The following is a 26098-nucleotide window of genomic DNA, read 5'->3' as shown; positions in this document are numbered from 1 at the left end:
TATACTTAGAGTGATTTTTTTCTTAGAGAATACTGACTATTCTTTGCTAAAGTCGTACAACAGTGTCTGGTTACTTCAAAATACGACACTTCTTGACAAAGATTTCCCAAGCAGCTGAGTGCCCAGCCTCCTTTCTACTACTTCTTACTTTAATTCCTAGTTCTAGTTATAAATCTTTGGGCTTAAAGAATTCATTTACAATTGCATACATACACATTCTAAGTTTGGAGCACCCACTACCCTCGCGTATGCCCTCTTCTATGCCTTTCTTCCATGCATGACACAACCATTGTACCCATGAACTCACTCACTGCAGCCACAGTTACCTGCACAAGAGCTACACAAGGGTGGATCTGTTGCCTTTTTGTCCTCATGTGAGAATAAGGGGCTCATGAGGCCTCACCCCTCACTGGGAGATTATGGGAGTTATAGGTACCAGGGGAGAGGCTATTATTTTCTTCAATAGTGTGGCCACTGATAAGCTATTTGTGATCCAGTAAACAATGCTCTCCTTGTGCTCATGCTAAATTCGGTATTGTCTACACTCAATAAAATCTTGTTTGGCCCTTTAACAAGCTAAATTTTACTTTCCCCCACCTTGCCATGGCCTTGCCTCGCCCTGGAGCAGATCCTACCTTTCTCACTTTTGTCTTCCCTTTTCCTCCTCACTCTTTGGGATAAGCTAGTGCATTTTCAAGCAAGCACTTTCTAACTCCTCCAGCATGTCTTATGACCCAGCCATGTCTATCGAAAGCACTCACTCATTCCCAGCCCAGCCTGACACTATACTAGATTGCTTTACAGTAACCACTAGACTATAGGTTCCTACAGGACGGAGAACTTCTCTTTCGTATTCATCCTGTGCCTTCCATACAGTTATCTCATAAATCAATGTTTGTCTAATGAATAGACAGAGGTTCCTTAAACATACTTTGTAGTGGGTAGTTGTTCCAACTTTGACCTGGAAGTACCACCCCCATTGAGGCTTCCGGTAACTGTCACACCTATGAGGTGGGGCCGAGACAGGAGTGCTTAAGACCTGAAATCCCAGATGTGCTGGCTCTCTTGGTTCCTGGATCCTGGATGCTGGAGGTAAACTGAGCAGAGCAGAGTTCTCCAGAGAACACCGCCGGACTGCGCTTCACCTCTCCCAGACTCTGTAACCTATCCCTTTACTTGTAAGTTACCCAAAAATAAACCTCCCTTTTAACTATGTGGAGTTGCCTTAATACTTCCACCAATGATACTTCATTGGTAAGAAACATCACCCAAGCAAAAAGAGAGACAATAGGAATTTTAATGCACAGAAAGTCCTGTAGAGACCCACAGGGAGCAGAAAGAAGCAGTGGGCCAGCAAACTCAATAGTGTCCAGGAAAAGAGAGAGAGAGAGAGAGAGAGAGAGAGAGAGAGAGAGAGAGAGAGAGAGAGAGAGAGAGAGAGAAGGAGGGAGAGGGAGGAGAGAAGGAAGAAAGATGAGGAGGAAAAGGAGGGAGGGAGGAGGCCTTAAAGACCCAAGCTTCCTTGCTGCAACAGTTCTTGGGCATCCTTGCTAACGCTGAAGTAGTCAAATTGTCTCTCCACAGGTCTCCTTCCAGGGGTCCATAGCAAGAGGGAGGAAGAAGAGGAAAGGCTACTTGGTCTTCGCCTGAAAGCTGTTGCTTCCGCAATGACTTCCATCCATAAGAAAAGATTTAAAAAGGAGAGACATTTGATAGAGTCAAATAATATCTTAGAAAAAATAAAAGAGAAAAAAATGAATAATTTCATTGGTTACAAAGTTCTCTGCTGTCTGTCCACGGAGAAACAGTTTGCTTTGGCCTTGCTGGCAAGTGTCATGTGCCAGGCCCTTCAGCTGTCCCCCAGCCCACCCAGGTCCCAGGATCCATGAAAGCAGTGCTCCCCTAAGAGCGTCTCTGTGCTCAAGGAGGGTTTTACCCTCCCTCACCGGCCTTTGGTCTCCCCATACGTGTTTCGGGCCATGGACACCATCTTCTCCTCGCATGTGATTTTGGTGTCCTTGAGGATGCTGTACCACACCATTCCTGCGGGCCGGACCTCCTCACTGCGGCAGAAGAGATAGGGTATGGTATCCACACGGCTCTGAATGTAGGCGCTTCGCAAGAGACTAGAACAGTGGCTGCTGACCCTCTCCAACCGCCGCAGGATCAGGTGTGCCTTCCTACAAGGCACAAAGAGACAGAAACAGGGGGAATCAGAAGGGGTCTTAAGTGGGGTCAACAGATGTTGGATGATGTCTTACCCAAGCTATATTTTCTTACCCATTTCCAACAAACTTTAACTACTCAAGAGTTACCTAGGACTGTGATGAGTGTTCTCCTTAGACATTCAAGACTCTAGCTGAGTACTGAAGTCTCCCTCCTTTCCCAGAAGGATGATCTTAGGATTTATCTTTTTCAATTGCATTGACTTGCATTGTGATTTGTAGCATAATACCAGCCTTGGAGCTCTGATCAACAGACATTATTATAGTAATGACAAAAATATTCACAAAAACTAATAATTGGAATTTGACACCATGTGCTGCATATTCATTGAATATGTACCTCACATATGTTTAAAAACTTCTACATTTTTATCAAATATTCATATTACTCCTGACTGTTGTTTTTATTTATTTGTTTGTTTTACTCCCAGTTAAGAGGTGAGGAAACCATACTCAGAAAAATAAAGTAATTTGACTAAGGTCAAATATTAAGTTGATCTCTCAAATCCAGCCCTTCTCCAACTGTCTGCTTTTTGTTTCAGTCAGTCCCATGCACTTGTTCCCTGTCATGATGTTTGGCGATCACGCCCCCTGTGCTTTCTCTTTCATCAGAGCCTAAATATGAATGTCCGCAAATGAAAGCTTCTCTTTAGTCCTCCACCCTATCTCTTGACTAGGGCTGACTGCCTCGCCCTCATAAGTTGCTTCTGAGAGTGCAGATGAGACAGGCCCAGTGTCTGGCAAAGAGTATGCTTCCAATACATCGTTATTATGATGTGTCAGGACCAAGGTTAAACTGAATATTGATCAAAGCAAGAGTCATTCTGAGTGGTGATCACCATTCGGAACCTACCTGGGATCTTCTTTCAGCAGTAGAGATTGCTGGCTGCATAGTCTGAGCTAGGGGAGATCTTTGAGATCCCCTAGTCCAAGATTTCTTAACAGTACTACTAGTCATTCTTTCTTATAGGGACAGTCATGTCAGATGCTGGTCACCATCCTGGGGCTTCAGCTCGTGAGGCAGAAATAGCACCACACATCTGTCAGGACAATGAAATTGGTTCCTGACATTTCCAAATATTCTTTCAAGGGACCTCTTAAGGACCACAGACTTATCTAGCCTGTCCTATTCTCATCAAGGACGTAGACACAGCTTAGAGGAGAAAAGAAAGACCTCTTTCCCAGATCATGCTACACACGAAACTCTTATTTATCTGCATCTGGCATCTTTAAGATACCCAGAGGTACTGGGGGCTGAGGAAAGTCTGTCTCTGTGTCTCTACGTCTCTGTCTCTGTCTCTGTCTCTCCCTTTTTCTATGACCCCTTGAGACCCTGGGAGAGAAGGCATTTTATAACACAGACCCCACAAATTGGAGGCTATGCTAGGCACCTGTGTGGTGGTTGAAAAAGAACTGGACTTGTGTATTACATTTCGTGGGCATGATTTATGAGGTGCTTTTCAAAGAGTCCTCTTTGTATAGTTCACCACTTGTGTGGAATATTTTGTGAGAAGCCAAGAATTCACTGTTTTATGATCACACTCTATCCACAGGCTTCCCTCTTCTCCCTCCCACCCCTATGATGAGCCTGAGGAGTGTATTTCTCATCCTTCCTTGTTTGAAGCCCTACTCTAGTCTTATTTTTTTATTGTTTACTTTTCAGATTTATGTACTTTATTTTATGTGCATGAGTTCTTTTCCTGCATGAATGTAGGCATGGTGCCACATACATGCTTGGTTCCTGAAGATGTCAGAAGAGAACATGAATCCCCTATAGCTGGGACTAGAGATGGTTTTGAGTCACCACGTATGCTCTGGAAATGGAACCCAGATCCTTTGAAAGAGCAACACGTGCTCTTAATCCCTGAGCTTCCTCTCGTGTATCTCTGCTCCCACCTTTTTAAAGGTATTTATTTACATGTGTGCATGTGTTTATACACTATTTCTGTGTGTACATGTTTATGTAGGAGGTGAGCACACACCAGGGTATGGAGGTCTGAGGACAACCTTGAAAACTGGTTCTTACTTTCCACTTTTTTTGAGCTATAGTCGCTCTTATTTCCCTGCTGTGCTGCATATACCAGTCTAGATGCCCAGAGAGCTTCTAGAAGATTCTCTAGTTTGCTCCCATTTTGCTGTTAGCATTTTGGGACGACAAACACTCACCTCTCTTTTTGGTTTTTATATGAGTTGCAGGTATCTGAACTCAGAATACCAGGCTTTGTGTGGCATTTATATCCACCAAGCCATCTGTCTCTAATCCTCTTGTTCTGTTTTTTAATAGTTCTACATTCTTGGGAAATTTACCTGTCATCTCTAAACCTGCTTTCATCGAAAGAAAAGGGGGTATGGGAAGTTAAAGGATATAAAGTAAATTCATGCTTATTAGTTGAGAATATTTTCTAGCCAAGCTTTCATTCAGTAGATTCTATGAGAAAAGCCAGACAGGGGGAGACAGTGACAGAGGAGCCAAGAGCGAGGAGTTATAAAGTAAGTCACAGCACTGTAGGAGCACATGGAAGTCTAGTGGGACTATACAGCGTACAGTAGAGTGGGGCTAGGGTTGCTTAAGAAAGCTTCCTAGTGGAAGAGGAGATTGTGCTGACTGTTGGATGCAGAAGAGAAAGCTTGGCAGGCAGCAGTGGCAATGATAGAGATAGAGGAATGCATAAAAGTCCTGGGGATTTGCAGCTGCAACACAGTGCTTACTCACGGAGTTCTGGGGGCGGGTCGACAACCCTGAAGCAGTAGGAAGGAAAGAGGCTGTTGGCTTACTATCCATATCCCAGCGTTATCGCCAATGTTTCCAGTAATAGTGGTTTAAATCCCATCTCAGTCACATGTTAACTAGGTGACAGTCAGCAAGTCGGTTCACCACTGTACCTCAGTTTCCTTGTCTTACCTATGCAGTGTGAATAACTATATAACATATTGTTTCAAAAATTTAAAACATGGAGGGCAATGGATGTAGCTCAGTTGGCAGAATGTGTGTGCAGCGTGCATGAATTTCTGGGTTCAGTCCTCAGCAATGCACATGGCCAGCAGAGTGGCATGGGCCTCAAATCCTAGCATCCTGAAAGCAGAAGCAGGAGGATCAGGCACACAAGCCCATGCCTTGGCTACACAGTGAATTTGAGGTCAGATCAAACACATGTGATTCTGTCTTAAAAACCAAATAAACAAATAAATATAATGGAAAAAGAATCATGAATCTATGTTAAACTTTCCACACATGCTACTTCTGGTTATAGAGCTGTTTTGCAGGTAAGTGAGGAGTTTAAATCAAACATTAAAAATATTTATTTTAAATTTATTCTTTGAGAATTTCAAACATGTATACAATGTATTTTGATCATATTCACCTCCAATTTCCCTTATCAGATTAAGTAGATAAATCAACGTTTTAACAGGATACATTATCATTTATACAGTCCACACGCAACAACCCCCAATGGAGTTACAATGGAAAAAAATCACAAAAAGTCATAAAATGTTTTACATGAACAATTTTGTATCAGGTCCCGTTCATATCTGTACTCAGCCTCTCTAAACTTTAAACTGAGAAAGTAATTGATTGCGATCTGGTTTATTTAAAAATGTTTTTGGCAGCTTTGGAAATCGAGTAGTGGAAGGTGAGATTGACACCCAGAAGCCAGGCTGGGAGCACATCTGGGCATTCATTAGCTCTTTCCCATCATTGTACTTAGGGACACTGGTCTGAATTTTCTCTGAGGTGGTGAAAAGCTACCTGTTCTGATTTCTCAACTACAAAAAAAGGAACATCACATGGCTCACATCATAGGATTATAGTAGGTCTTAAATTAATTAACACATGTAAACCCCTGAAAGCTGTAACACAATAGGCTTAGGATGGAAAGCATGTGGTATATGTTAGAAAATGTCTTCACTGTGACTACCAGCACAGCCATGGCTATCATTGCTACCACCACTGCCCCCATCACTGCCACCACCATCACAGCTAACACCATCATTATGGTGTTATTAGATATTGTTTGTCAAGCAGGCAGTGGGGATAGGTTTGATCTGGCTGAACTCTAAGTGTCAATATTTCAGGAGGCTGACAGAGATATTAGTAGTTTCTCACTGAGGAGCAGTAGTGATGAACTGGAAAACATGAGGATATATACTATGTGAATATGTAAGATGAGTACATAATCATCAACTGGGGAAGAGGCTCAGAGAGGTCTTCTCAAAGAGTGTAATGGCAAAGCTGTGTGGTCAATGATGGAATGGCTTCAGATAAATGAGAGACATAAACTAGCTATTGATTAAAATAGATGGTGAAAAGAATGTGTGGGAGACCACAGCCGAGACAAGATCATGTAGATTTTCCTATGCCATACTCATGGATTTTTATTTTATTCTCTGGGCAATGCAGAGGCATTGGCTGGTCCAGGCAGTCATAAACATAAACAACAAATGACAAAATGAGTCTGGAAAGGATATTTTTCCCCAGCATGCCTAAATGCTTTGCCTCCTAAAGCCTGGCCATTTCCTCAGAAGGAATTGTAGAATTCCATTATTCAAAGCCTCCCTCTGTAAAGATGGGAAAATGGAGCTTTGGTATGAGGAAGTTATATTAAAGGAATGACTTCTGTTAATAGTGAATAAATCCAGAACAGTACTCCTGATGGTATGGAGTTGATGCAAAGTCGTTAGTTCTAGCATCCCCAATTCAAGTTCTAGGTCGACTATTTAACAGCTATGTGGATTATGAGCAAATTCCTCAACAAGACTCATTACTTTCCACAGCTGTCAAGTAGAAATGAGAATAGTAATAGTGGCAGATGAGACAGTACAGGTGCTTGCTTGGCTCTAAGTAAATGTTAGACACACGTTAGAGTGTTATTGATAGGAGAAAAGCTTGGCCTTAGAACCCATTATAGTTCTTTTATCCTCAGTTTCACCACTAGAAAAGCAGCATTCAGGATACTGAATCTGCAGGGATGTTGTTGGATTGAGACGAAATGATTACCATAGGAACCCAGCACAAGCAAGCATGTAGCAGCCACCAAACCACACTTTGCATTTAAACAAAAGAGGATACTGGGAATAGAGCAGGTACAGATGGGTTGGAGGTGCCCAAAGACAAGGATGAACAAAAGACACCAAAGGCCAGAGTTCTAGGTAACAAGATCTAGGCTATGGAGAACCATAAATCAAAGATCAGGTATGCTTCAAGCATTCCCAGGAGGAGAATCCTAGGTCAGAGGGACCATGTTTTGCAAGGACAAGAAATGAAATATCCCTCACTGGAGTTGGGACAAATGTCTGTTGAGATAGGAGGCAAAAGAAGAAGGAAGAAGATTAATTAGCAGAAAGAATTGGGAAAGGTGACTAATGAAGGAGTCAGGAGTTAGACCTAGCTACCAGCTCTCTGGGAATTGCAGAACCTTTGATGGACATTCTATTTCCAACACTACTCACCAATTAGTCATTGATCCAGGCCCCTCTTTTTCCTCCCTACCTCTCAAGTTGATCTTAAATGTCTCCGGGTTAGGTAATACTAAGTTAATGAGAGTCAAGGGCATGCACGTCAAGGCTGAAAGAAATTCTTCAGAATTGAAGAGGGCAGATTAAAGTAGATAAAGTCTCCATTCCTTTTGCCCTGGCCAGGCCACAGCTGGAGAAAACAGACTTGTTGTGGTAAAAGGAACAGATGACATCAGTAAACTGTAGTCAGACTGAGATGTTGGAGGACTTCTGACAAGCTATCCTGTTGAACTCAGGGCAGGAGGAAAGGGGAGGAGAGGCATTCAGGAAGCTGTGCTGTTTTAGCAACTGCAGGCAAGTGGGCAAAGAGCTGAGCGCAGGGATGGAGATGACTATCATCGAGTGGCCACTTTATGTCAGAAACAGTACCTATGCAGGACCATCTAACATCAACGCTCATCACAATGCAGAGTCTATGTTCAACTCCCACTCCCATTCTATGGGTGGTAAAAATGAGCCAGTGACGAATACATGATTTGTCTCATGTCTCTGCTGCAAGGTACTAAGTGTTACATCCTAACAATGTCACTGTAATAGTTATTTTTAAAACATCCTTAGAACTAGAGTTTTGTAATTGTAATGTGATTTTTTTCAATATGGTCATGGGCTCCCTCTCACTGAAGGTGACCACATTATTTTAATTTACAAAAGTGCCTGCCTATAGCCAGAATTAGAGTGGGTATTTCTTGTGATTTTTTTTTTTTTGTGTATGTATGTGGTATGTGTGTGTGTATGTTTTCCATGTATATGTATGTGGAACAAGTATGTGTAACTATATGTATACAGGTATGAATGTGTATTTCATGCATATATGTGTGGTGCACATATGTACAGATGTGGGTGTTCCATGTATATCTTTGTGTGTGCATGCATGTATATTTGTGTGCAAGCTCAAGGTTTATAGGGAAAGTCTTCCTCAGTCACCATATTCATTGAGGCAGAATCTCTCAGTTTAACCCCAGAGTTCACATGACAAAGCTAGCATGCCTAGCCAGTTTACTCTGGGGATCCTTTGTCCTTGCCTTAGGAATGACAGAATTATATGCATGCCATCTCACTTATCCTGTATTTACATAAGTGCTGGGATCCTGCTGCAAGTCACAGGAAAATGTAATGGAATCTAGCTACTATCACAAAAGCTACCACTTAGAAAGGTCAAGGATTTTTCTGAAGGTCAAGCCATGGCTTAAGGAGTCTTGGTGATAATTTAGCTTTTGTATATATATTAGCTGTTTCCTGCAATGATTTTCTTGTATGCTATGTATGCTTCCAAGAACTCCTAACAGTGTATTTATCCAATATACTTCTCAAGCATTCTAGGCCATAGCAACAGTCTCCTGACTTAAGGTAAACACCCTTCTGGAGACACCACCTAGGGGACAGCTAGGTGCATAGCTTTATTTCTTGTGCAAATGAAGCTCAGACCCTCCTTTCTCTCACAGCCCAAATGGCATTCCAGAGCAATTGACTTAGAACAAAAGGGCTTTTTGCATACCATGTGCAATGTAGCTACAAGGCAGGCTTCCTAGCTCCAAGCAGAGCTACTCCACCCTGCCAGTATATGGCAGCATAGGAAAATAGAGTCAATTTTATTTCAGTGACTTATAGACTCCTTTACCTAACCACCTGTAAGATTGTATTTGAGTACATTTATGATAGACTAGTAACGTTTCACCTAGCCACTTATAAGAATATATTTTGAGCACATAAATTCCCTTTCTGACTTATTCTAGGCCTTATCTGACCCGACCTCCTCTATTTCCTCACCATCTGGATTGCAAATGAAGCTGCCTATCACGGCTCTGATAGGGAGCTTGGAAGCTTTGCTTGGTATGGTAAGGGTCAGGCTGCTGGTAAGACAAGAGACAGGTTCCAGGAGAAAGAGGGGAAGGAACTACAATGGAGAAGAATGAGGATGAAGATGAGGATGGAGATGGAAAAGAGTTAGAGTTATGAGAGGACATGAGGGGAAGGGACAGAGAGGAGCTAAGTATAAGAACAGAAAAGAAGCTGTGTCGAGAAAAAACTGACAAAGAAAAATGAAGCATATGAACTAAAGAGTTTCGTGTACATAGATTCACTTAATATCATCAAAGATTAGATTATCAGCTGGTTGTAGATTCTTCCTGGACCCTGGAAGAGGGCTGTTGAGGGGCTGGACCCCCATGGTCCCTGTTAGGATCCAAACTCCAAACTTGTCCTCCTACTTTCTTCTTGTGCAGCATGTATCCTAGGTACTGAGTTATCGCCCCAAGTCCCTACTTGTGTGGTTTCAGTGAAAGGAAGGTGCCTTGATTACAGGGAAATGCCATCCAATGTGCCTCTGAGAAGCAGTTCACCAGGGAACCTAGTGTGACACCCTTACTGAGACACTGCACTCCAGAGAGGAGAGGACCGCATTCTTTGAGGCTCTGTTCATACCTCAAGGTCATAATGAAATTCCTTCTTCAGGATGTCTTCCAAAGCTTCCCAGCTACCTCTGCCAGGCTTTCCCTTTGTTACTGACACATTCTACTTCTCTGTTCAGAAGCATAGTATATCCCCTCCCAGTTGTGTGCACATTTTGAATGAATACAATGTGTCACACAGAACAGGATGCCAGTTCGACATTGCAAGATTGTATTTTGAATTTGGGCTTTGACTCATTAGTTATGTGACCTTGAACAATTTACATATCCAGAAGGCTTCTCTGTTGCTTAATTACCAATCTACTGTTCAGAAAGTGAGTGATATGTTAATAGCCAGGTCTATAATAGTTGCTCAGCTAACATTTCCCTGTTGCAAGAAGAATGGATTAATACATACAAATTGACACAAATGGAGGAAATTTTCAGTCCTCAGTTCTCAAAACATCTCAATTTTCTGGCAAGGGGCAGTAAAGGCAATGAAATAGCACAAGTATATCATGTGGACCTAAGGCAGGAGTTAGACAAATGGGCAGGTGGTTTGTGCAAATTCATCTGTAATAGCAAAGATAGCTAGTTGGTATATAATAGGGAACTGGAATACTGTGGTATGCATTCTTACAGCTCCCTGATCATAGAACTTCACCTAAAAACACATGTAGATATGTGTCAATGGGAAGACACTCAGCCAGTGTATTGCTAAAGTATATGTAAGCAGATGATGGCATGCATGTTTAGTAAACACAGCATAGATCAGATATGAAGACATGTAGATATCATGAAACCCATGTCTATTCCCCTTTCCCAGAAATATCTGTGTCTATATTCACATCTGTCTATAGAAAGTTATATGCAGTCAATAATTTTACTTCTGAAGTAGGGCTGGGATGACAGTATTCACACTTACAAAATTTCTATTTTGTATTTTGTATACCTCTGTATGATTTGTATGCTGTTAAATAAGTTATACTTATATTGGAATGAAATAACAGTATTTCTACTTGGAAAACATGAATGCACTAACATATATTGAGCTTGTGTGGTCAACTGGAGTAATAAAATCATGCTGAAATGGCTTCTTAACAGTTCATGAGAAATATTTTCAAAAATCCTAGTCAAAATTTAGCCTCAACCTCTTGCCCCAAAAGAAAGTCAGCATTTTCTGTAGATGTACATTCTCAACGTGTTAATAATTAGAGAAAACATGTTAAAAGAATGTTAACATTGCTTGGTTCTCCTCTGTGTTTCCTCATAAGAAAGCATGGGATCCGTTTTCTTCATTTCTTTTTTCTTCAACAAGGGGCCTCTCTATGTATATCAGTTATTTTCTGTTGCTGTGATAAAATTACCATTGCCCAAAGCAACTTAAGGAACAGTTTGTATGGCTTACAGTTCCAGAGACTTGGAGTCCATAATGGTGGGAAAGCATTGGAGTCGGAGCAGGAAGCTAAGAGCTAACATCTCTTTCACACACAGGAAGCAGAGGGAGAGTGAGCAGGAAGTGGGGAAGAGGCTATTAGCTTTCAAAGCCTGCTGTTTCCAGCTACTACTCCCTCCAGCCAGGCTGTACCTCTGAATGGTTCCACAGCCTGCTCCAACACCACCAGCTTAGGGACCAAGTGTTCAAATGTATAAGCCACAGAGGGCACTTCCAATTTAAATCACAATACTTTATGTTTTGTTGGCCACGATGGACACAGACTTGAAATCTCCCTGTCTCAGCTTCCTGGGTGCTGGTATTATAAGGATGCACTACAAGGCCTGGCCCATGAGACTTGGCAAAGAGTTCATTTCTTGAAGAAATCAGTAAGATCTTGTAAGACTCTAGTGTATGATTCTAGGCTCACTTACTCCCCCTAAGGGTCCGGTGATGGTTGTGCCAGCTCTTCTTAGATGAGGCAGGTACCTTTGTCTTTTAAGGTTGAGAAAGATGTCAGGTTGAGCCAAGCCTGTGATAACTCTGTGATCTGTTAGCAATGTCTTCCATAGAAGTTAACATGGCTGACAAAATAAATCAATCATTTCTAGCTCAGATAGACCAATTTCTCTGAAACCAGATCTTTTCAGTTTCCTCACCTCCCATTACCCTTTCATTTGACCAAACATAACTGAAAGTATTGTGAAGCTCAAGAGTGGTCAAGGATGCTCTAAGCCGAGAAAATTCTGGTCCCTGGCCACCTATGAGCTCAGCTTTTCAAGTCTCCTAATAGGAACCTTATGGTGGGACAGCTGGGTGTCAGCGGGTCTTCTTTGAGCAGCTGTTAGCAGTAACCTATAGTTGTCATGAGAACCAGGCTCTGGGGAAAACGAGCCTGATAGATTTATTAGACCAAGGTAAGAGATGTCCTTTTGTCACTAAATTTTATGGGGGCATGCAAACCCAGACCGAGGAAGGAGTTGAAAACATTTGGGGTTGGAGATTATATAGGCCAAGAGAATTCTAACAGGGTTCATCTTGTGTCAACTCTTGGGAAAAGCTCTTTTTCTCTCCAGTCATCCTGGGTCTCCAGAAACAGGATGTCAGGCTGGAGGTGAAATGACATTCATGTTGTCTTCATTTTCTGGTTTCTGTGACCTTCAGGGCTTTCTGGTTCCTTGGCGCCAGCTGGAGGAGACTTTAGAGTTAAGCCCTTTTGCATTACAAATGAGGTCCAGAATGGAGGTAGAACTGATTCCCGGTCTTACAGTAAATAGGTGGCAAAGTAGGACATGAACCCTGGGCTCCTGGCCCAGACAAGTGTCTTGCCCCCTCTCTTTACAGGTTGGTTCTGCACACTTGCTAACCCTGGAGAGGCAGAACAAATTTATTCAAATTGCTCTTTTAAAAGCCTTTATGTAACTTCTGGGGTAAAGAACAAACTTCTGAGTAGGACTTCACAAAAGCCATCAAGATCTGACCCTAGTTAAACTCTCCATCCTTGGTTTTTTCACCCCCCCCACTCTCTCACCTTGAACTCTCTGTCTCAGTGATATTTATAGTTCCTGACTACAGTATTATGTCTCTTACCTCACCACTACTCTCATTTTTTGCACTGGGTTTCTCTTGATGAAAACACGCCATCCCCCTTGCACCTGGCAGGCTGTTCATTCTTTGATTTTTAACCATTAGCTTCTCTTTCTGTGGCAGGAATTCTCCTTGGGGTTTGGGTCTGCATTCCCTGCTCTATCTGCCTAGACCTAAAACCTTGTCACTCTCAGGCATTTTTAAACCAGCAAAACTGGCATCACCTGATAGTGTGTTCAAAATGCAGACTCTGAGGTTCCTCCCAGCCCACTGAGTAGACAGGAATTTTAACACGATACACATTAACCTTTGGGACCCTCTGCTGTGCGCATCCTTTCATTCCCCTTCACGGAATGCTTCTTGTAGTATGCTCCGCTATAACTGTCTGCTGACAGTATTTTCTTCTCTAGATGCTAAACTATGTACAGAGCCTGAGCAGCTTTATTCACTCATTTCCAGCCCCCAGCAAAGGGCCTGAGAAGTTATCACATAAAATGTATCTGTACATCAGTTAATGAAGTGAAGTCTCAAGTCCTTTAATATCTTGAAGGTCCCTTCATTCTTTTGACCTTAGAGTTCTGGATGCTGTTATTTCCAAATGGAATGTATACATCTTTGAGAGCATAGAGAGAATTAAGGGACACTTGAGGCTTAATGAGTGTGGAAGTACACAGCAGACATTTGGAGGATGGGCTGTATCAGAATGAATCCAAAATCATCTGTGCATATACTCACGGACTCATTCCACTATCCAATTAACCAGTGGCTAATAATTTAGCATCTACTTTCAAAAGTGAAAAAGGCACAAAAGATCACTAACCATGCATCACTTTCTTTGTAGTAGAGAGGAGAGGTGATACATTAGCAAGCACAGAAACCAATAAGATACTGCAACTAGTGAGTGCAACATAGAGAATTAAAACATGAGGTTGGCATACAGTAAAGGGTGGGGATTTTAGAACATCTGAGGGAGTGCCATTCTAGTTAAGACCTGGGGTACTGCAGGATACTCATTTAGGAAAATAATTCCATGCCAGTGTGGGTCACTAGAGCAGTCTCAGGAAGCTGGGAGACATGTGTAGGGGCTAGCAGACAATGGCTGGGGACCGGGTGTCTGAAGGTTAGCTGATTATCACTGCCCATTATTGGTAAGTAGTCTTCCTCTATGGGCAGCTAGAAGGCCTTCCTGGAATATTTATGTCTTAGAGGGTCATAAAGGATGCTAGCAGGTTATAAAGAGAGGCGTGGGGCTCTGGTTTTGTTTCTACCCAAACTCTCTGAGTCCTGTGGGAAAGCCCAATAAAGCCGAATGTCTTTTGCTATGTCCATGGGTAAGATGGCACTGAGGTGATTCACATGGTTTTCATCCGAGACTCTGGACTGTTGCCGACCAATCTTCCTTTAGCTTTTATCTAAAGAAACTTCCTTTCATGTGAAAGGAAGAAAGTTGCACTCAGGGGCCCAATAGAACTGATAAGACCCACTGCAGGGAGAGATCTCTTTTTTTATCCTTTGAACAAGTGTTCATCAAATCTCCTAGCATTCCAGAATGGCTTCAAATTCATCTCAGCATGAGAGCTCCAGGCAGCTTTAGCCACCATGTGCAACTCTGTGTAACTCTAGGAAGTTCACTTAAACCACGTGGGATCTCCACTTCTTGACCACTGAGACGTGGGAACAATTATCCTGTGGGGGACATTTTGAAGCTTTTCAAAGCACAGACTGCTACCCACTAAGTATTTCAGAAAGTCACACATTTCTCTCCAATGCTACCTGATGCCTTTCTGAGAATACTGCACGGGCACCCTGGGGCTGCTACCTCAGCAGCCTGTAGAAGGCCTCACAGCTCACAGCTTCCTGGTGGCCTCACCTCCTGTGCTCCTTGCTTCCGACTGCAGTCTGAGGTATTCTTCTCCCTGTGAGAGCTGATAACACTGCCCTTACACCCCAGTGTAAAAACACTTGAAAAGTTGCAGATTACCTCAAGGAGCTAATCTGAACTCCTTGAGCCTACTTCAAGGACATTCAAGATTTGGCCCCTGCTGGTCTCTCCTTTCCTGCTGTTAAGCCTTTTGCCCCAAATGCTCAGAAATCCTTTAGTGCCTCCCAACATTGTGCTCCCCAAAGGTTTAGAAAGAATTCCTGTGGGGCAGTGGAAAGGATTTAGATTGGTACTCAGGAAGATCCCAGATTTCGTGTTGAACAGCAGTGAGCCACATTTGAAAAAGTGCTTAGATCTCCTCCTTCATTCCCTTCCCTCCCTCAAATTTAAAATTTACTTTAAAAAATTGCTTTTAAAAGTGATCTTGGTTGAAGATGCTGTGCCTTTTTTAAAATTAATTTTTATACAATGTATTTTGATCAAATTCTTCCTCCTCCCCAACTCTCCCTAGATTCTTTCTACTTCCTTACCCACCCAACTTCCTGTTCTGTCCTTGACACTTCTTTTGAAAATATTTTCACAGGGCAGTTTCATGCTCTTCTAGAATTGAACAATATGCTTCTTCTGTTCCATTTTTGTTGTTCTAGTATCTTGAGTTATTTTATTAGTGATTAGGGTAACTTTTCTGTTAAGGGCGGCTAGCACTGGTTTTCCCTTACAAGAAGATACAGTGTTATTCTAGTGAAACCCATTTCCAGTAAGCAGCCATCTCTTCCTGCTTCCCAACCTTTATCCTGACATGACTGTGTTCATCACCACCCACCTTTCTTTATTTGACACAGCCCCTGTCAGGGTAGGGAGAGAAGGTCCGGGAAAATCAATGAGAGGCAAAAAGCATTTGGTCCACCACCCACACTCCTAAATCCATACCTGGGTCCTAGCTCATCCTCACTCCTCCAGACAAAGTCACCAAACTTTTCGTAGTGCGAGTTGTAGTGGTGCTGGACTCGGAAGAGCATGGAGGCAGAGACCTCCATCAGCGTGTTGTAAGCAGTCTGCTGTTCCTTGCCGCTGGTATAACCATTGTATAGATTGTAGATCTTGTCTGCTATCTCTGAGGGGGGAGAAGCAAGAGCACATCACTGACGGTAAAGGAAAAAGGGGTGATGGACACCTGCTTCACAAAAAGCAAGGCATAACTGGACAGGGGTTCACTTGAGTGGTCACCTGGGGATAGAAGAATCTCCATTCCATCTAAAATATGTCATCAACTAGTTGATTCCAGTTTTCCTATGTGTAACTAAAGACAAGGATGACTCCTCTAAGGGTGTACTGGAAGAACTAAGTTAGGAAATAAGTGCAAAGTGGTCAATGTAGGGCCTGGCAGCAAGTTAGCACTCAAAGTCTAAGCTTAATTAGAGGTAATAGCGCTGTGCTAAGGATTTAACAAAAACTCCAAAGAAATGCGAAGGCTCCAATAAATTCTTGCCTTCTCTCAATGTCTTCCCTCTGTCTCACATCTCAAGTGTTCCCAATGTGTTTCTGCAGTCAGGTCAGATAGATCTGTGTTCAACAACCTTATGAGGAAAGTCCAGATGCTTCATCTTGTCATTCAGGGCCATTCCCACTCCCCCAGACTCCACCAACCAATGTGACTTAAATGAATCATGAATAGATGGTGCATCCCCTCAGCTCTGAAGGCTCTGTTCAAAGTCTGTATGTGTCCTCACTTCATTATTAGCATTAGTTGACCTCAAGAGAATCTAAGGCACTTGGAGTTAGAATGAAAAAGGCACCTAATTTGTACTATTTTCTACTCCAATTTTTCAACAGCGTTTCCATTGTTTTAAAATGATATTGGAACTATCCAGAAAACATCACAAATCCCTTTGCCTTGAGGCTCAGGAGCTCATTGGCTCCTCTTATCTAGTAGCACATAAAACATATTACTAAGCTCTTTGCTAAGTCAATGAAAGCGTGTGTCTCTCCATCAACAACGAGAACTTCCAAAGGGTACAAACTTGCCTCTACTACATTGATTGGACCAGGTCATTGGGGAAATGTCTGCACAATGTAAGGCACTAGGACCATCATTGTTTGACAGTCTAGATCTAGAAGCTGTATCTACATGCTGTCTAAGTATGTGGTCAGTTTGATTGACTACTGTATTAGTTTCAGATGTGCTTATCTAATGTTTTCACCTTCATAGATCAGGGGAGGCTAAAAACAAAACAAAAACAAGTTTAATTTTGTATGTTAAATCTGACTGACAGACACCAGTGGTTGTCCAGGGTTGAAGGTTCAGAGGCTACTTCCTACTGTGTAGAATGGGACAGTGTGCTATGACAAGATAATGTCACCAGGGGTGCAAAAGGATTAGTCTTCAAGGTGTCACTGACTTGCCAGTTCTGACTTAAGTAAAAGAAATTGGTAAGCTCCTATGTCTAGAATACAGGCCCTTATCTTTACCATTTCTTGCCTATGGTTGAGCAAGTCTGACTACCAGCAAAGATATTGGTAGTCCATCTCAATTTGTTCCTTCATTATTAGGATTAATTTAATTTTCTGTTATTCTTGCTCCTTAGTTCTCACTGCCCCGCCCCTCTTCTCTCAGTGGCGGTTAGTAACTGGGTACAGAATGTAGATAGGGAAAAGGCAGAACTTCCCTGATGAAGGCAGAGATGAATGACTTACCTTCTGCTTTATTGTCATCCACCAGTGGACAAGCTGTCCTCAGAGTCACTGTGCTGAGCTCTGAGTGCCTCCCTCGAGTGTCCACAGCATACAGAGTGAACCTGTAGCACAAGACAACACCAGAGTGAGACCTTTCAGAAAGGTCTGGGAGCTGAAAGGAAAACCAAAAAACCATGGCCACAAGGAATGTTCCAAAGAACTCAGGGGTGCCTAAGCTGCTGGAAAATTATTTTTAACATAATGATAATTATAAAATTACAAAGCACATATCAGGCATTAAATGCCCGCTGGGTACTTTGCAGTTAGTCTCCTAATTTGCAGTTAGGCAAACCCAAAAGGCAGAGACATACTATCAACCATCTTTCACAATAAGGATGCTAAACCTTAGAATGTATATCTTTTCTTGGATTCATTGTTATTGAAAGCAGAATAGAGGTCTGGATCCAAGCAGTCTGAATCTAGGGTATAAGAAGTGAGCCTCAATGATAGACTGCTGGATGAATATCCTCATTTACGTGTTCACTCATTCATTCACTTGTTCATTCATTTTAAAATTACTTACTGAGCACTAACTGTTTCTTAGAAATTATTTTAGAAGCTAACTTCTGGAACAAGAGATCGTGCATAACATTAATCAAAAGCTAAAACAACAAAATCCACAAGAGAACAACCAAATGATAGCAAATGTGATGAAAAATGCAGCGGGATGCCATGGAAAAGAACAAGTGGCAATGTAGGATGCATGAGCGTTTGGGAGATGATAGTCCCTGGATGTCTTTCTGAGTAAGAAAATGCTAGCTAAGACCTGGCCGTTGAGAAAGAAGCAAGGCATGGGTGGAACATCAGGAGAAAAACTTTGCAAGCTCAGTAAATGCACAAGAACTGTAAAGGAATCCCTGTACATACAAAGGCCCTGAGGAGAGAAAGAACAGACGGAGGAAGAGGCTGCTGGTATGGCCAAGGCGAAGCCAACTGAGAGGGGAGGATATTGGGAGCTATGACAAGGAATTTGGAAATTATTCTAGCTACAAGGCATGTCCCCACCTTCTCATTTTGTCATCTGAAGCTCTACGCTACCTAGGTGGGATTCAACTCAGCCTGTGGGCTTAACTAGAGAGACTGGTGACATCAGACCTGGTGGATTCAGAGAACAGAGTTCCTTTGAGAGAAGCATCTGTGAACATTGAGGAGGTCCTATGGCCCTTACTTTCTTCAGGTCTGAGCACTGTAGCTTACACAAAGTCTAAGGAAGGAGAAGACAATACTCTCCCGAGAAGGTAAAGCATAGAGGCCAGGGATAGCAAGAAGAGAAGGGCTGTCAAAGCATCCTTCTCTACCAAGAGCACAGGCAGATGTATGAAGTGAATAGAGGGTTCTCTAGTTTAAGTAGAAAAGCCTGAGCTCTACTTCCTCTATTGCTATTCTTACTTACTCAGCACCCCAACTGAGCTCATGTTATAAAATGGACTTAGTTCCATGACTATGAAGCTGCAGAACAGTCAGTCCCAATTGACTGTGCATATTGGACACTTAATAAATATACCTTCCTTGAACAAATTTATTATCATAAACTAAGACCTTGATATGCTTCAATCACTGAGCTAAAGAGTTTAACTCATCAAGCAATTCTAAAGGAGACATACAATTATCCTCTTTAGTGTATGCTTGAGACTCAGAAAGGAAAGGCACCTTGCCCAGAATCACACAGTGATTACTGAGACTGACAATTCAAACCTAGATTTGTTTGACTCCAAAGCCCATGAATGAAATTGCTGCCAACTACTGTCTTTTGGACCCAGATCTGCGGATATCTGTTGTGAGAACTCGATCTGTTCAGTCAAATGGTATTGACCAGACTCCCGTGGGTTCTCACTTCAGGTACCAACCATATACAGATAAAATTCCAACTAACTAGACTTGTGGAACCCCAGCTATGCTGAGACGGTGCCATCTCAGGTATTTTTCTAGTCTTATGAAACCATTCTCAAATAATCATCCTTATAATTACCCTGTTTCAGGAGAGGAGATCTAAGGTAAAATAATAAGCAGTCTGTACAGAGCCACAGGCTTTGAGAGTGAAAGAGGCAAGCCTGTGGTCTGTTGTAGTCAAGACCTTCTTGCTCTGAGTGACTCTTGTTCGCCTCCAGTTCCAACATTCACTGGCTAAACCAGTCTGGACTTGGTAATCTACCTAGGCTCTCCCAGCGTTGACACTCCATGACCTCAAGTCTCAAGGCTGTTTGCATTCAAGGGTCAGGGAGCAGGAACTTCTCAGTATAAAGAAAGGTGAAGACAGAGAAAGGAGCCTGGTATTAGAGATGACCAGACGTGTTTTTATTCTAGTTCTGTCCCTTGCACTGTGTCTTTGGGCAAATCACTTTATGTCTTTGAGCCTGATGGTTTTTTAGCGGCGCTCTTACCCCCAAGGAAAAGTCACAAAACACAACTGAATCCACTAACAAGAGTTTTATCAAGACAAGGAGAAAGGGATAGATGTGATCAGGCCTGTGGAAGGACACGTGTCAGAAAGAGGTGGGGGGGGCGCGGAACATGGGGCCTGCCTTTTAAAGGCTAGAACCCACCTACGCACACAAGCCCACATGGCTATTCCACACATGCGCATAGAACACGTGGTCACATCCACACGATTACGTGACCACGCAGCCATGGGGCATGGGTTACACAGGACGTATGACCCAGAAATGACTAGGCAGAGATGACTAAGTGTCCCGCCGGGCATGTACGACCATGGGGGCGTGGTTGGAATTCCTATCAGAGCCTACTTTATCTCTGTGTACCAAGTGTCAATGACAGGTAGACTCACTTGTCCCTCAGGTTCAGTGTTCTCTGGAAAGCCATGTAGAGGGGCAAGGATAAGATAAAGAAGAAACTCTGAAGCTAGATATGCTGACATACAAACGTAATTATTATACTTTGGAGGCTGAGGCAGGAAGATTTAGGGTTCAAAGCTAACCTGGTCTAGATTGTGATACTGAGGCTATCCTCAGTTGTATAGCAAAACTGTTGTAAACAAAAAAACAAAAAAACAACAACCCTAAAACAAATAAAGAATCTCCCCCCCCCAAAAAAAAAACCAGTAATAACAACAACAAAAGAAAACCTTCTTCACAAAAGGAAGAAAGAGAAAAGAAGAAAGAAATTGAGGACAGTGAGAGTAGGCAATTGGCAAAGTCAAAAGAAAAGCGCTGTATTGGAAAACACCAGGTAAGTCCTTCCATCTGCACAGCAGCTCGTCTGGAAGCTGCTGAAGGTAGGACTCCAGTCACAGCCTGGAGCTCCAGCAAGTGCTCACTTCAGCATGGCTGTTTGCATCATTTAACACAGCACAAGTCACTCAATGTTTGTATAAATCAGTGAACATGAAAAAGCTGCATCTCATTCCTCACTTGCAGTTTCTCCATCCACAGAATGGAGAAAATTTTATAGCATATGGTTATCTCCAGGGTTATAGGGAATGAGGCATAAAGAATGGCTTGCAGTTGCAGATTTTTATAAAGACCATGGCTACAATACTTATTTGTGCTAGAACACATATTTTTTGAAAAGTATTTTATTTGAACATGAATAGAAGATATATTGCAACTGAAGAACAAATAGAAAGTTGTAGGGAGTGCTTGGAATACACTAGAAGCCTCAAGACAGAAGGATTCAGAAGATGTTTAAGGCTTCTTTCTCATTGGCCATTTATGTTTCCATGATGCTTCTGTTTTCTCTGTTTCTTCAAGCAGCATTAATAATACCATACTGGGGAAGTAATCTTATATTGTTTAAATCTTAGATCATCTTTTAATAAAAAAAAAACCCAGAGCTAGATATCAGGGGGAAAGCTGAAAGATCAGAGAAGCAGAACAGCCAGTCACTAGTTCTTACTTTTTCGAAATCCTCAGCCTAAAGAGAGTGAATTCCTGTTTCCTCATGCCTTATATACCTTTCTCTACCCTACCATATTACTTCCTGGGATTAAAGGAGTGTGTGCTTCCCAAGCAAAAGCATGAGATCTTAAGTACTGGGATTAAAGGTGTGTGCCACCACTGCCTGACCTCTGTGTCTAATCTAGTGGCTGGCTCTGGCCTCTGATCCTCAGGCAAGCTTTATTAGGGTACACAATATATCACCACAGTCTTAGGGTTGTTTTGCCTTTTTGCAGTGCTGGCAATTGAAGCCAGGTCTTGCATATGATAGATCAGTGCTAGACCACCCTCCCCCAAATCTATCCTGAAGAGCAAAAGGTGGGTACAAACCTTACATTTTCCATTTGCATGCGGAGAATTCTTTAGGAAGCTGTATTACCATCCCTGACTCTCAGCTCTTTCACTTGTAAAATATGGTGACACAGGTTGAGGATCAAGATTGAATGAGATGTCATAACAAGCATGGTTTAATCTTTGGTCCTTAAAGTATAGTTTTGGCTTTTGCAATCACAGTAACTAAATATGTCAGAAAAAGTACCAAATAGAGGAGGCCTTAGGCCACCCTGTTTGATGTGTGTGTCAGAGTGGTGGGGCAGGGAATGGGAGAGAAAAAGGAAGGTATCAACCTCACAGGTCTGGGTCAAAAGTCATAAGGCCATGAGCTTTCTGCTTGTATCGGCTGTAATTGGAAAACTGCCCCACAGACACATCTGAAATCTGTTAGAAAATCAGGCAGGGGCTGGGGCAGTCTTTGTGAGCGGGGGTGGGGGTGGTGGGGGGGTGGTGGTGGAACCTGATACAGAGGGGATGATATCCACGCACATAGTCAGACTTTTGTTTCTCAGGGATTAGTAAAGTATCCTCCACACTCTGATTGGTTCTCCTATGCTCCCTGTGAAGCAGAGTGAAGCCCAATCATACAGCAGATAGAAACTGCTCCACCCTGTAGCTTTGAATCCTCACTTCATCGATGGCAAAAACAGGGCTGAGATGAGAAATGAATTGCACCAGTGTCCATAGTCACTAAATTCAGATAAAGACCCCCTGGGTCCTCCTCCAGTGTCCACAGTCACTAAATTCAGATAAAGACCCTCTGGGTCCTCCTCCTCCAGTGTCCTGAAGCGTTGTGAACAAGTGGCCAACTTAGATCTACATATGTTTGGAAAAGTTTTGATAGTTAATAAAAGTGGATCTAAGAGGGACGTTTGATGTAGATTTCATAGGAACCAGAAGCTCAAGGCTCAAACCATTGCTCCTCCAAGTGCTGGTCTCGTTTCAGAGGAAAATCATCCATCTACATGGGTGAAAGTCAGAGTTTGAGTACAACACTTCTAGACTGTGCTGTGGGATCTTAAGCACCTTAGAGTAAAGTGGTCCTCTACGTTGAGAATCCACCATGGAACAAAGAAAAACGTTGGGATTTGTTGAGTTGACTATTCACGTGCCAAGGACTATTCTGCTCTTCATTGTCAGGAGAGTGTCACCCTCCTGAGCCTACCATCATCTCCAGAACAATTTATCATTCTCAGCTATGGCTCTCTGACGTTCATTATCTACTCAACTGCACCCTGTCTCTGAACACAAGGAAAGACCTGGCTAGAGGGTCCAGTCTTATTTGCTGTCTCCCAGTTAGGGTGGATCCAACAGCTGACTGATCCAGGAGATGGGTGCCACCTCTTTGTCTTCGTAGCTGTTGAGTCTTCTGGCTGAGTCATTCTTCTCCTTTGTCCATGAAACATTCTTCAAACTTCATCGCTTGCAGGAAACCTGTTTCTTATCCTTCCAAAAAGATGCAGGGTTTGCACATTTCTCTATCCACGAGTTTGTGTGTTTCAGACACAGCTGCTCTATATAAACACTTACACTTGGTACCTCACCAATCAACAAACACTAGCCAGAGTGAGTGACATCCATCTATACTACTAAAGCCACAGCCCTTGTCTGGAAATGAATTTTTCTATCTGTGAAATGAACAAAAGATGATTAGATGGCAGGGTTCTAGGGAATAGCAGAAGGAAGTTAGTAATTTGGTTTTCATATACAGTTCCTCATTTATGGGATGTGTGAAGATTTATCACAACTTTCTCACCTATAAAACAGAAATCATTAAACATTAAAACATGCCACGGAGTGGAACTGGTTTACAACCAAAAGTGGCAGAGAGCATGCTGGCCTGACAACCAGCATCTGCTAAGCAATCAATGAATAATAGCCTTTGGTATTATTATCACTGATATTATTTTGCTTCTGTCCAAGGCTCTGATTTCAACCCTACCTGGGGGAAGTAGCCCTCCTGGAGATCAGAGGTAAGTGGGGGGGGGGTGGAAAAAGGAGCTGTTGCAGGTCCTGTTCAGGACCCCCAGACCTCCTAGCAGCAGGGGTGAGAGAATGAAACTGAGAAGTTAATTGGCGGTGAGAGCTTCTCACGAATCTGACAGGGGGTAAGAGCAGGGAGGGAGTCCCAGAGGCCTATGTCAGGCTCACATCCCCTAGAGTACATGAGAATGTGTTTGAAGTCTCAAAGCCAACGTCTGCTCTTCCCCAGCCATCGCATGATTTAGGCATTCTGGGGAGGCAAAAGTCTCTTTGCTGATTTGAAGGGAAACAGATGTTTCCAGGCCAGAGGCCCTGGTCTTATAAAATGTTCCTTCCCCAGACAAGGCTTTGGCAAACAACTTCCCATTAGCTCACACCCACCCCTTCACCTCTCCACCCCCAGCCCTCTATCTCCCCACCCCCATTGCCATGGCTTTACTCCCTTCCCTTCCCAGCACAATGGGGTGGTGGGGAAAACGCAAGAGTTCCAAGGACAGTTCTGGTCTGAGCAGCTGGATTCCAGGCACTCCTAACTACCCTTCTTTGAGTCTCAGCCTCAAGGCTCTGCAGTCAGGGATGGAGGCAATATAACCTCCGAAGATGGGTTAGATCTGACATTCAAGATTCAGAAGATTTTCTTCTCAGAGTTGTTGTTATCCCTTCCAGATTGTCCTTCATGGGAGTCTCCTGCAAAAAGCATGGGCTTGCAAATTAGATTATTCAAGTTTTCAGTCTGGGCTGCACCAGTTACTCAGACAAGTAGCAACTTTACCAATACACTTTGATTTCTGTGTCTATAAGATGAGAACCAAAGTTAAACCTTACGAGTTATGAAAAGGAAGCTAGAATTCAATCTCCTGAACCATAGTTTAGAATACTTATGAAAAGAATGCTGTATCATGCCTTTTCTCCTTTGCCACCTTTAGCAGTGCCCACGTCGTCTGGAGTATGTGAGGAGTAATGTTTGCAATCGGATGCTGTAAGAAGAGCTTCTCACTCTCATGATGGCAGTGAAACAAGGTGTACAGGGGATGGAATGGGCTCTGGAACCTGACTCCCTGGGTTCAAATGTTGGTTCTACAAACTATCGTATTTAAGACATTAGGCATGTATAGTACCCTCTCTGTTCATCAAAATGTGAACGATGGTATTCACATCAGAGGGAAACTATACTTGAAGCAGTGTGGGAGCCCGTTCTCGGGTTCCTCGTGGCTTTACCCAGCAGGTCCACATAGAGGATGATTAGGACCACAGGCCTGAGTGCAGGTGTCTGAGATGGTCTGCACTTGGCTGTGCTGGGGGAGGCGGTCTTTTGCTCCACCCCTTGGCGTCTCTATAAAAACCCTGGGGCAGAGACAGTCAGGGCCCGTTGAAATAGGTTCCAGGCCCTCTCGAGGCTATCCTTTATTTTCTATCTGTTTATCTCCGCGATATTCTCCGCAATAAATCCTTCTATCTAATATTTCCTGCTGCTCGCACTCAAGAAAACTCTGGGGAACTGTGGGGGTGGTGGGTAAACGCCCCACAGAATGGCGCCATGAACAGGGACTAAAGAAAAAAGAAAAAGGGACTAAAGAAAACTCTGGGGAACTGTGGGGGTGGTTGGGTAAACGCCCCACAAAGCAGGGCTTGGCATATGGTATGTACTAAACATGCATGAAGTGTGTATTTAAATTATTAATATTTTCAAGGATGGAATACGTTCTATCCAGTAATTGATGTTTCACCTAGGATTTGGAGTTGGTTTTAGAGTGTTTTGGTCAGAAGGGCAAAATGGTGGAGATGCTGTGTGACTCCTGTGTCTGGTTGTACAAAGCAACAAACCTTCCTCCTGCTCACTAAAACATCTCCCTTAGAATCCTGAGCCTCCAATAAGAAATCTAAATGCTGCCCCTAGAATAGAAGGAAAGTCAAGCTACACGAAGAGGTTGCATGTGTGAATCTTAGTCATCTTGGGGCCTGGGAAACTTAGATCATTTCAGCCTGAGGACTTGAGTCACCATAAGCTGAATTCTTAGCACCTGAAGTGCCACATTTCATAAAAGACAAAGAGCCCAACTTGTGTGTGGACTGAAGTTCTGAATTCCAGAATTCATGTGCAGAACAAAATAGCTATACGAAGCTTC

General features: G+C 42.8%; 1 protein-coding gene across 5 annotated transcripts in view; it reads right to left on the bottom strand.

Annotated features, from left to right (window-relative positions):
- Positions 1-1277: 1277 nt before the first annotated feature.
- Astn2 (astrotactin 2) overlaps positions 1278-26098 on the bottom strand; it is a 947200-nt gene continuing 922379 nt past the window's right edge. For all 5 annotated transcript variants that reach the window (XM_052714946.1, XM_052714945.1, XM_052714947.1 and 2 more), the window contains 3 exons: positions 17725-17825; positions 15961-16144; positions 1278-2180 (listed from right to left, as the gene is read on the bottom strand). In XM_052714946.1, the coding sequence (XP_052570906.1) occupies positions 1943-2180; positions 15961-16144; positions 17725-17825 (523 nt within the window). In that variant the 3' untranslated portion in view covers positions 1278-1942. The remainder of the gene's footprint in view (positions 2181-15960; positions 16145-17724; positions 17826-26098) is intronic.

This window comes from Peromyscus californicus, unplaced genomic scaffold (genome assembly GCF_007827085.1).
Source record: "Peromyscus californicus insignis strain IS unplaced genomic scaffold, ASM782708v3 Scaffold_5__1_contigs__length_169319896, whole genome shotgun sequence".
NCBI classification, from domain to species: Eukaryota; Metazoa; Chordata; class Mammalia; order Rodentia; family Cricetidae; genus Peromyscus; species Peromyscus californicus.
This window is presented reverse-complemented; position numbering and strand designations above follow the sequence as displayed.